The 12,185-nt window shown below is 44.3% G+C and overlaps 1 protein-coding gene and 1 pseudogene across 2 annotated transcripts; both read right to left on the reverse strand.

Annotated features, from left to right (window-relative positions):
• Window positions 1-5,131: 5,131 nt before the first annotated feature.
• Window positions 5,132-6,129, reverse strand: LOC311627435 (mas-related G-protein coupled receptor member X1-like; annotated as a pseudogene). Its single transcript has one exon. The product of its transcript is annotated as a mas-related G-protein coupled receptor member X1-like (transcript).
• A 3,737-nt stretch (window positions 6,130-9,866) lies between these two features.
• LOC311627436 (mas-related G-protein coupled receptor member X1-like) lies at window positions 9,867-10,868 on the reverse strand (the record flags this gene model as incomplete). Its single annotated transcript, XM_084893932.1, has 1 exon — window positions 9,867-10,868. The coding sequence occupies exon 1, from the start codon at window positions 10,845-10,847 to the stop codon at window positions 9,867-9,869; it is 981 nt and encodes a 326-aa protein (XP_084750058.1). The 5' UTR covers window positions 10,848-10,868.
• Window positions 10,869-12,185: the final 1,317 nt, after the last annotated feature.

The raw sequence follows: 12,185 nt of genomic DNA on the forward strand, positions 1-12,185 counted from the left end.
GATCAGGCCAGGGTGGGGGGCAGTGGTGGGTGATAGGGATGGCAGGGGAGGGATGTTGTGGGCAATATGGCCAGCAGGAGAGGTTAGTTGGGGGCCATCAAGGTGGCAGGAGAGCAGTTGGGCATCAATCAGGCCAGTGGGGGGTGGTTAGGGGGAGATCAGGCAATCAGGCAGGTTAGTGGTTAGGAGCTTGTGGTCTCAGATTGCAAGAGGGATGTCCAACTGCCTAAACTGTTAGTCGGACATCCCCTGAGGGGTCCCAGATTGGAGAGGGTGCAGGCTTGGCTGAGGGACCCCACCCACCAGTGCACGATTTTTGTGCACTGGGCCTCTAGTCTATTACAGTGGTGCCTCACACAACGAACTTAATTCGTTCCAGGAGCAAGTTTGTTATGCGAAAAGTTCGTTAAGTGAAACGCGTTTTCCCATAACAATGCATGTTAAAAAAAATAATTCGTTCTGTAGCATAAAATATGCTAAGATGACATAAAAAAATATGCTAAGATGACATATTTTTATTTAGATACATCTAAAAACATAATTTTTTTTGAAAAAAACACACATTTTTTTAATTTTAAGACAGACTAAGTAGAGTCTACCAAATCTTGCACATCTTCATCCATTTTCTGCTTTTTGGCCGATGGTTTCATGAAAAACCTGTCCAAAGTTCGCTGTGCGAGGCGTTCGTTATGCGAGGCACCACTGTATATTGTAATATCATCCTTTAATATAGGAAGAAGCTGAGGCTAAAAGAGCCAAAGGATTTTCCCTTAGATCACAGGATGAACAACAGGTCCAATGCCTGGCAATGGGAGGTGAGTACAGGTGATGTAACTAATTTTTGGTTGTGCTTTTCTTTCCCCTTTTCTCCTCTGGATGGAATGATGATGAGCATAGGAGCATTAGATTTAAGTCACCTGTCTAGAACTAGGGAGCAGTGATTTGAAAGAGCATAGGTGTCTGATGCCTTGGAGACACCAGTCAAGTTCTAGTAACCTCTCTTGTATTTCTTTTTAGGGCACCAAAACCATAAATTGAAATTCTTAAAAATATTTGTTTCTAAATCCCTTGAAAAATAATAATGTACATTCTATCCTCAAGACATTTATGATGAGAGAGATTATATTTCAAAGAAGTGAATCCCAGTAGAAGGTGCGAAAGATCAAATAAATGAGATGTAATAACAAGTTGATCTAATCACAGTGAGAAAGAAAAAAGTCCTAGGAAAAAGAACTAAGAAAAGGGTATAAGAAAAATGGATTCTCTTCATTTGATGTCAAATTTCATTTCCAGGTTCTCTACCCTCTGCTGCATACTGGGAGGACACATCTCTTTGCCTCACCACTGGGTACTCTTTCCCTCTTGTTGTTCTCAGAAAAAGTGACACTGATAGCTGTAGGGCAGGAGGAGGGTGATTGAGGTTTAATTCCTTGCCTCTCTGCTGTTAGGCTGTGAGCTTGCCATGGTGGTGTTACTCTACCTAAGGAGAGAGCCCCTGGCTGTGGGCCTTTTTTATTTTTATTTATTTATTTTTTTTGTCATAGAGACTAACACCAGTACAGCCACAGCTTTCCTATGTTCTGGTCACTTATATTTTCCTTTACACTTCAGGATGCACAATGGCAAAAGCTCCCTATTATGATTTATCTTTAGGGACCTCTGTATCCTTTATTTATTTCCTTTAGTCCTGCTAACCCTTTATAGACAGTATTTTTATTAAACTCTCTTCAATTTCCCTATTTGTTTGTACCTTGTGTTTTTGGCTGGGACAAGAAAGATACATGCATATAACAAACAAACTCATAGAACAGCAAGATAATGTGTGAAACTTGAGGTTATTAACAACAATTCATATTTGAAAACTATGTCTCTGAAGCAGAAAGGACCTGGGTCTCTCACAGCCTAAGCTACCAGCATCCACAGTTTCCCTGAAAGAGCTTCACGTCTCTGGACTCTCCCTCATGGGTGCCTATGGCTCCTTGCAGTAGTGACCATGTCGACTAAGAGGTAGAAAACAAAGATAGTTCTGAGCTGACTCTTACCTGAGCACCATCTTCTTGTTGAAGGTAGTGAGTGGAAAAAGAGGAGCTTTCCAGGGAGTGCTGAACACCAGAGAATGCTCTCCTACCCTGGATAGGAGGTGTCTGCAGAAGCAGGAGTGGAACTTGGTGACCAAGTGAGGCTTATCAAGATGCTGGGCGGCCCCTGGTACTTCCTGCACAAGGGGCCCGAGCAAGTGAGATTCTGGGGATTTGAGACAAGGGCTTCATGAGATGCTTCTCACTTGCCCTAAGTTCAACGACTTATCTCTTCCTCTCTCCGTCTTACCCCATCTGGTCCTCCTCCAATGAGGAATGGCTGAACTAGAACCTGCAACTGCACACTGTGGGTGTGTGCAGGAAGCCCCCCAAGAAGCAACGTGAGCTTGCATAGCTGAAGAAGAGTTTACTTGGCATTCAGGTCCTGCATGGCCTGGCTCATCTGATCTGTTTCCATTTACTCTCAGGAGGGATGTATGTACATGAGTTTATTTCAGAGGACACAAGTGTATATAAAATAAAAATGTGAAGACTCTTCTAATCTCAATCACCAATAGCAACCAATGTTTACAGTTCTCATTTTAACTCTTTTTCAAGTTATTTTATAGCTTTGTGTAATGAAACCTGCTTTCTTGTTGTGACTTATTGATATCAACAACTGTGTATACTGTGTTACCTTTAAAAATTTATTTTTATTGTTTAAAGTGTTACAAATAGTAGTACATATATCTCCTTTTTTCCCCCCATTGACCTCCACCTGGCCTCCACTACACCCCAGTACATGCTCTCACCTGTCCCCCCGCAGTGTCTTGTATTTATTGGTTATGCTTATATGCATGCATACATGTCCTTTAGTTGATCTCTTACAGTACCCCTTCCAATCTCCCCTGTCTTCCTGTTCTAGTTTGACGGTGTGTGCAATGCTTCTTTGTCTTTGTATCTATTTCCCCCCCCCTCCACCCCAATTTCTTTTGTTTAAAAAATCTCCATCAGGAGAGAACTTGGGGGTCAACAGAGTTGGAGCACAGACCCTCACCCACCCCCAATCCTGCAGGAGCCTGAACCCTCACCCCTTCTGAGGGAGGTCTCCTGCCCCCTTACCTGCTTCACTTCCAACGTCCAGCTCAGATCAGGACCCAGGTAACAGACAGAGACCTGGCAGCACTGAATCTCAAAGTTACTTTAGGCTGATCAGTATAGAGGCTCTCATCACTGCCCCAGACTGTGCCCCAACATGCACAGCATTTCCCCAGCTCAGATTGGGACTCGGGTAATAGACATAGAGACTTGGCAGACAGCAGCTGCCCTATATCTAAATCCAGACTATCTCCAGGAATGCTCAGGGCCTACTCAAGAATGCAAACAATCCTTTCCACTAATATTTACAGGGTAAACTAAGATTGTTGGTAGAGTCTTAAATTTGACAGTAAAATAGTAACCAAGTTTTCAGATTAATTTAAATTGGCTCATTGAAATAAGTGAATATTCAAGAAAATTTAATTGTACTGGACAAAAAGCTGTTCCTAAAGTATTAACTAAAATTTCTATTGGTAGTTAATCTCATGGTAAAATTGCTTAACATGCAATGAACCTAAAGCAGTCATATTTTTGTGCAAAGCTTTAAATTTAAAGTTATCAAGACTACATTATAAAATTTACAAAAGCCTTCATTAATCAAAAAAAGGGGAGCTAGTAGGGTAATATCATGCATTCCCTTTTAACAGATAAGGAATTTAACACACCACAGGCACTACCAGTCAGTCATTTATTCCTCTCCCTGCCCGCCCCCCTTCCCACTCTCTCCCTGACATTTGTTAGCTAGATTATTTTCACATGATGTGGGGATAACCAGTGTTTTCTACTTTAGTTCCTATGACTTCCTTTCATGTGCCCATGCCACAGACAAATTGAGTTAGATGACATTTTCTTAAAAACTTAACTATGAAGCATTTGAAACAATGAGAGAAACTTATTCACTCATTTCTGCATTTACCCAAATCTACTGTGTGCATATACTGTGCCAGATCCAGGCAGAGAAGGTGCTGTAGACCAATGACACCAGAGGACCTTTCACAGGCCCAATTTTATGGACTGTGCTTATCTAAGGATATCATTTTACCTAAACCCAGACAACCCAATGAGATTAGAGGTAGGCCAACTCATTTATTCAAGCTTTTAACATGTAGAATGCCCCCGACCACAGAACTAAGCATGAATTTAAAGGGCGTGTAGTCTGAGAGAAACATAGGGAATCTTCTTTTTCTATCCAATCAGGTAGAACAATTCTGAATGGCTCTTTATAGTTTTGGACAAGGATTTTTATTTTTAACTTATTAAATATTACCTCAGAAGTCAATAATATATTAGAGACTTCACATGTATTAACTGCTGATCTTTATGAAATATTTAGTTATATTTGGTGCCTGGTTGAGTCCTTTTCTTCTGTTTTCTATATTATTCCTCACTAAGATCCTATGAGCAGATGATTTCACTGCATTTTACAATGAGTTAACTGAGGCTTGGAGAGGAGAGCTGCAGAACCAGAACTTTAGACCTGAATTTGTCTGATTTGGACAGGAATTCTTTCTGTTGCAATGAAGATTCTAAAGAAAAAGCATTCAAGCCAAAACCGGTTTGGCTCAGTGGTAGAGCATCGGTCTGTGGACTGAAAGGTCCCAGGTTCGATTCCGGTCAAGGGCATGTACATTGGTTGCGGGCACATCCCCAGTAGGGGGTGTGCAAGAGGCAGCTGGTCAATGTTTCTCTCTCATCGACGTTTCTAGCTCTCTAACCTTCTCTCCTCCTCTCTGTAAAAAATCAATAAAAGAAAAAAAAAGAAAAAAAAAGAAAAAGCATTCAATAAAGAAATACTATAAGATTACATGAGAAATTTATTGGTATTGTCAAGAATGATGGAGAGTTATAATATTAGAATTGATGCTTTCTCTGAGAAGAACTAGAGCAGCCATATTAAAAACTACCTAGTTGAAGAGACTGGGGAATCACTGAAGCATTCTGAGGCTGAGGCTGAGAGAAGACTAGATACTTTCCAAGCCTGGCAGGGCAGCAGTGAGTCTCAAAGTTACTTCAGACAGATCAGGACAGAGGCTCTTCATCACTGCCCCACACTGCTTCCTGACATTTCCAGGGTTTCTCCAGGAAGGCTTTCTCTAAGTTCATCCACTTCAGGAGTGTCCTGCAGAGCCCTCTGGAGAACCAGCCTCATGGTGTGTCGCGGCTTCCATCATCTCTGCCTGAAGGAGCCAACAAAGAAGTAAATGATGGGGTTGGCACAGCTGTTGACACAAGACAGTGGTACTAGAAATTCATAAACATAAAGGAAGGCATCAAAATTTTTTTCAAGCCAGTAAAGGAGGAACCAGTGGATGCCAACGGGCAGGCCACAGAGGAGAAAGACCAGCACTGTGAGCAAGACGGTTACATAGAGCCTGGTGGGTGGCAACCAGTGGGAGCCACACAACAGTCTTGTCATCAGGGCCAGGCTGGACCCAGAGAGCAGCACAAATAACAAAATTAGCAACACCACGGTGATGATATATAACACTGGACACCAAACTTCATAAGCATTCTCAGTCAGATAGCCAAAGTAGTTCCCTTCCAGCATGCTCAGCAGCAGGGACAGGGCCCAGAGTAGGGCATACATGATGGTACGGTAGATAGTTTTCTGGGGCGGTGGCAGACGTGCAAGATGGGCCACAGGACAGACATGCAGCGCTCCTTACTTATGGCGCTGAGAAAGCTCAGGCCTGAGATGTAGATAAAGACTAATACAGGCAAGAGAAACTTGTTCATTACTCTAAGGAAAAAAATCGACGTCGAAAAATAAAACTAGGGTAGTTATAAATCGGCAGCAGAGGAAGAGGAAGTTGGCTCCCGCCATGGTGAGGATGTAGAATGAGAAGGCGTTCCTGTGCATGCGGAAGCCCAGTAGCCAGAGCACCACCGCGCTCCCTGCCAGCCCCACTGGGGCCACGATGACTGTCAGTACATCCAGGATTTTGTTCTCTGTAAACTGTTGATCACTTCCATGGGTTGGTGTGAGCTCAGTCTCCCAGGCTGTGACAGTCATATCCATGCTCAGAAACGCTGCAGTTGTGGGCCTGGAAACAAAACAAGACTTCTAAAGGTTTTGGGCATCTTCCTTAGCAGTTTGATTTGTGGCTCTATTTCCTCCGGCTTAATTGTCTCCCCTTTCTAATGTCTTTTGCAGTGCACTATTGCAACTGCCTTTGGGAGCCAGATGTCCTCTTCTTTCTGGCTGAAGTTGGTAACCCTCCTTCTCAGGGTATGGCACTGTGTCCCCATCAAAGGGACTGGATTAAGGCCAAAAGTTTACTGATGTTCCTCTGTTCAGGAACTGTGCTTAAATGGTGTAGTCCACGGTGACTACCGCTGCCCTTGCATATCAGAAAGTAACTGCTCCCATCCATGAAGAGTACCTCGTCTGGTGATGATGGTGGGACATCTGTCAGGTCTGGGTCTGTTACCTCTGTGTGGTCATGAATGAGTTCCTCTGGATCATCTGGAAGCAGGCTGGCAGGGTTGATGGCCAGTGTTTTATGGAACCGGATGCAGGGCTGGTCCAGGAGAAGAGCTTGGCACTGGGTGATTCTGGTGTTTGATATCCATCTCTCTGGAGTACCTTGAAGGAGGGTCTCAATGGCATGGGGTGTTGTCAGGGCTAGCTCCTGGCCCAGAGTCTGCTTATCTGCCTCCTTCACCAGCAATGCTGTGGTGGCCACTGCCCAGAGGCACACTGGCCACCCTGCTGCCAGAGGGTCTAGCCTCTTAGACAGATAGGCAACAGGTCTATTAAAAAATGCATAACCATGCTTTAAACCTCCTATTATATTAAAATATTTGGAAAAGGCAGAGGGAAGAGGGAGCATGCCCAGCACCCTGTTCCCAGGCTCCAGCTGCTTGAATGAGAAAAAAAAAAAAAAAGGTATCCTTAAATATAAAATGCCTAATTATACAGAATCTCAGACCACTTGCCTTATTTCCCCTGCTAAGGACAGAACAAATGGTTAATGTAGAGGAGGGGAGGGGAGTGTCAGCAGATAATTGTAAAGCTGTAAGAAATAAGGTTTTGTTTATTTTTACTGGCTACAGACCACTTTGCTAGTCTTGGGGTCTTATCAGAACTTCTAACTGCCCTGGTGATTTAAAAGTTGACTAGCAAACTCATCCCCCAAGAACCAGATAAAAGAAGGAAGTGAGGAGGTCTGGATGCCTGAGCTGCCAAGGGTTTAGTACTTATTGCTGCTGGAAGGGGGTGGGGCGGGGGCAATACCCAAGCCACTGCCACAGAAGCACTTTGCAATATGCAAAGCAGTTTCTAACTACAACTCAGGCCATTGTAGAATGGCAACTTAGAGTCAAACAGCAAAGGAAAGGCACTTTCTTTGGACTGGGAAGCCTTCAGGACTTTGAGAATCTCCAAGAGAGGAGAAACCTGACTGGGGGATGGCAGAAACTCTGTTGGGTTAAAAGGACCTAAGGCCACATGTTAAACTTATAAATTAAGGCTTTCTAGGCAGATGTTCAAGCCCAGTTATATAGGGTTAAGCTGCCTGTTTATAGCAAAACAACTTTCTCCCGTGCACAAATAAATTTCAGGGAAATTAGACAGACTGTGTTATGGCTAGAAATAAAAACTGGCCAACATGCACAACCCTAACAGTGCCCTGCAGAAAACTGTATAATAGACTTAAACGACATTGCAAAATCTTTAAAAGAAAAATATTTTGAGGGTCACTTGGTCCTTCTGTGTATATGTCAACTCTTAAGTTATAGTTTTAAAATCAGTAATATTAATGGAAACACAGTCAGATAGAAGAGTTTTCCAGAAAGGCCAGGGAGACTGATTGCAGTGTAGGGGTCACTGGTTCCCCCAACGCCTTTGTCAGCAGGAGGCAAGCAATTTTCCCAGTGGACCACCAGATGAAAACACCTTGGTGGGAGAACCTCCTTCACCACCTGGGACCCAAGCTGTTGGCACAGGGTGATTCTGGTGTTTGATATCCATCTTTCTGGAGTACCTCGAAGGAGGGTCTCAATGGCATGGGGTGTTGTCAGGGCTAGCTCCTGGCCCAGAGTCTGCTTATCTGCCTCCTTCACCAGCAGTGCTGTGGGGGCCACTGCCCAGAGGCACACTGGCCACCCTGCTGCCACAGGGTCTAGCCTCTTAGACAGATAGACAACAGGTCTCTTCAAAAATGCATAACTATACCTTAAACCTTCTGTTATTTTAAAATATTTGGAAAAGGCAGAGGGAAGAGGGAGCAGGCCCAGCACGCTGCTCCCATGCTCCAGCCTCTTGAAATTTAAAATGCCACATTTTCGCCGAAACAGATTTGGCCCAGTGGATAGAGCGTTGGCCTGCAGACTAAAGCGTCCCGGGTTCAATTCTGGTCAAGGGCATGTACCTTGGTTGTGGGCACATCCCCAGTTGGGGCTGTGCAAGAGGCAGCTGGTCGATGTTTCTCTCTCATAGATGTTTCTAACTCTCTATCCCTCTCAATTCCTCTCTGTGTAAAATCAATTAAATATATATATATATATTTTAAATGCCACATTTTTCCTACAGATACAGATCTCAGATTCTGATTGGCCTGAAAAGAGGAATGGGAGAATTTCTAACTGCGCCTTTAAGACCCCTAACAGAACATGGTGAAAAGTGTCCAAGGAGTTGCCAGGGGTTCTTGGGTCTCATTGGGGTGTATTGGCTCACAAGGGAATTCCCTTCCTTATTCCTACCACCACTACTCAAAACAACCCATGGAAGGGATGGACTCCCAGTGGGTGGAGACAGGGAGGACAGCCCGAGGTCCTCCTGTGCTTCCACTTAGATCGCTTCAGGCTTCACATATTTCAGAAATGAGCTCACACAAGAAAGATACAAACACACAAATACACAGACACCTACCATAGCCAGTCAGGCTCTCCAGGTCGGGGGTTCCTCGGGGTCTTGGGCATCCTGGAAGAGCCCTCAAATGTTATGCACAGATTTCATGATCCCCAAAGACCACCAGGGAGCCGAGTCAGATGCAAACGCAGAAGAGTCTTTTTATTACAGGCTAGCCTGGCTCACCCCTCCACATACCGACGCAGAGGCAAGGTGGAGGAAGAAGAGACCCGGTTTCTCCAGAATAAGAGATTTAAAGGGGTGGTGAGGTCACTGCTTTGGCTGACCCAGATTGGGTGAGTGGGGGCCAGGGTCCAGTTACATAGTGACATAGTTATGCAAAATGGAGGAAGTTAACCCTGTCCTGCCCTTTCACTTTCATTCATTATTTCACTTATTCAAACAACATTTATTATGCTAAGGAGCCAGTCTAAGGACTGCCAAAATCATCAAGGCTGCTCACGGGGGCTTGACTGAACTTTAATTTGTTTAATTTATAGAGACATTGTAGGAGAATGACCACAAAAATTGTCAAGAATGTAATGTTCATGTAGTTTCTATAAAATTCAGTGATGAAAGAAATTTAGACTTTTCCTGTACTTCATCTTCTGCTGTAGGTGAGATTCTGTAATGTGATAGCAGTGCTGGACATTAGCTCCCAAAGATGGCAAAGCTCCCATGGGCATGGGGTGAAGGCCCTGGGTGAGGCAGTCCTGGGACCTTGCAATCTGTGTTTGTCTAACAGGTACTGTCTCACTTCATCCTCTGGAGCTGGATTATTATGTTAATTGTTTTAATGCAGGGGTCCAGAGGGTAAACACGGTAGGAAAACCAATCAAATGAGAGGGACAAAGCTGGCTTTCAAAGTCAAACCTGTCTGAACAAAGCAAGGCTCTGAATCAGGACACCAGACTTTCTGACATGGCCATGGTTTCCCCAGGAAGGCTTTCTCCAGGTTCATCCACCTCAGGAGTGTCCTGCAGAGCCCTCTGGAGAACCAGCCTCAGGGTGTGTCTCTGCTTCCACCATCGCTGCCTGAAGGAGCCCACAAAGAAGTATATGATGGGGTTGGCACAGCTGTTGAAACAGGACAGGAGAACTGTCACTAAGAATAGATAAATGGAGCCATCAAAATCTTGAAACCAGGATACCAGGAACCAGTAGATGCCAAAGGGCAGGCCACAGAGGAGGAAGTTCAGCACTGTGAGCAAGATGGTCACATAGAGCCTGGTGGGTAGCACCCGGTGGGAGCCACACAGCAGTCTGGTCATCAGGGCCAGGGTGGACCCAGAGAGCAGCACAAATAACAACATCAGCCACGTCACAATGATGAAATCTAACACTGGACACCAAAATTCATCCTCATTGTCATCCAGGAAGCCACAGTAGTACCCTTCCAGCATGCTTAGCAGCAGGGACAGGGCCCAGAGCAGGGCACACATGATGGCAGATAGTTTTCTGGGGCGGCGGCAGCGGTACCAGATGGGCCACAGGACAGACATGCAGCGCTCCGTGCTGATGATGCTAAGAAAGCTCAGGCCAGAGAGGTAGGCAAAGATTGACACAGGCCAGAGAAACTTGTTCATTAGTATAAAGAAAAAATTAACTTCATAAAATAAAATTAGGGTAGTTATAAATCGGCAGCAGAGGACGAGGAAGTCGGCCCCCGCCAGGTTGAGGATGTAGACTGAGAAGGCGTTCCTGCGCATGCGGAAGCCCAGGAGCCAGAGCACCACCACGTTCCCTGCCAGCCCCACCAGGGCCACGATGACTGTCAGTATTAGTAGAATTATGATCTCTGTATAATGTTGATGATCGGCCTCAAATCTTCCATAGGTTGTTGTAAGATTGGTCTCCCAGGTTGTGACAGTCATATCCATGTTCAGAAACGCTGCAGTTGTGGGCCTGGAAACAAAACAAGACTTGAGCACCTGCTCTATGACAACTGGCCCTCATGGCCACTCTGTCTGTTCTGTGGCAAATGGAGGCTTCCAGAGATTAAGATTCTTCCTGAAACACACAGTTTTGGGGTCCTGGGGCCTGAATTTAAACCCAGTTTTTTCTGAATCTTAGAGCCTGGGCTCATTCTACTGCAATACAGACCCTCCATGTCCAACCTCTCCACTCACCATCCAGTCCATGGCATGTGCCCTGGAGGCAGGAGGAGAAGAGTCTGCTCAGGTCCTGTGGAGGACAATAGGGTTCTGAGTTCCTCTGTATTTGTGCTCTGGGAGAGTGGCTTTGTTTGACTGTAGGCTGTTAGAAGCTCCAGGGCAATCTCAGCAACTGAGAGTGAACTACTCACTGGGAAAAAGCAGGTTATGACTTAGGCTCATGAAGGCAATGAGACTCCTTGTTAGGAGAGAGTGAGGACACCCAAAGCTCTGGCATTAGAAATGTCCCAGTGTGTCATCTTTATGAGGATAGACACAATGTTGTGTCTCCAGGGCCCAAGTCTGTGTGGGAACAAAATGGGGCTGTCAAAAAAATTTAAACCCACAAATGAATGAGTGAATGAGTGGATGATTGAGGAGTAGTAACAAAATTTGGATTTATTATAATATGATAATTTTTAAAATGAAGAATATTAAATGTAAAATAGAAGTCAGCACTTTTCACCTCCAAAACCATACAAGTAACAAAAAGAAAATTCATGTTCCAATTATTTATTCTGTGAAAAGGTCTTGTGTGCTTGAAATAATTTTTATGCCTGCAGACATCTCCTATCCAGGTGCGAGAGGATTTAGGACTGAATTAAACTTCTCTGCATTTTAGAGGAGAAAAAAGCCATTTGGGGAAGGAGAGAGACAGAGGTGGCCACGGGTATGAATAGAGGTAGTTGGGACAGAAATACAGAAGGGGCATTATTAACTGGGTTTCCTATGATGTGTGTAATAGGAAAGCCACGCATTGTCCCTTTATATGATTCGAAGTAGAAATTTTTATATATCAAAGCATTTGTGTAAGAGAATTCTCATGGTGGTGGTGAAATTAAGAAGTTCTTAGTTCTGTTTTACAAAGTGCTATGGATTAAAAGGGAGAAAGTCTTGCAGAATTTAGGTGAGAAACACAAACCAACTCACACATATGTGAAGAGGAGCAACTGATGAGAGCTTACATGCTATTACCTTTTTTAATCCTCCTAATAGCTCTAGAAGCAAGTACTATACTTACTCCCATCTGGCATACAGGAAAAGAAAAGCAGGAGGAGCTTGAAT

Source organism: Pipistrellus hanaki (assembly GCF_964339955.1).
Source record: "Pipistrellus hanaki genome assembly, chromosome: 9".
Lineage (NCBI taxonomy): Eukaryota > Metazoa > Chordata > Mammalia > Chiroptera > Vespertilionidae > Pipistrellus > Pipistrellus hanaki.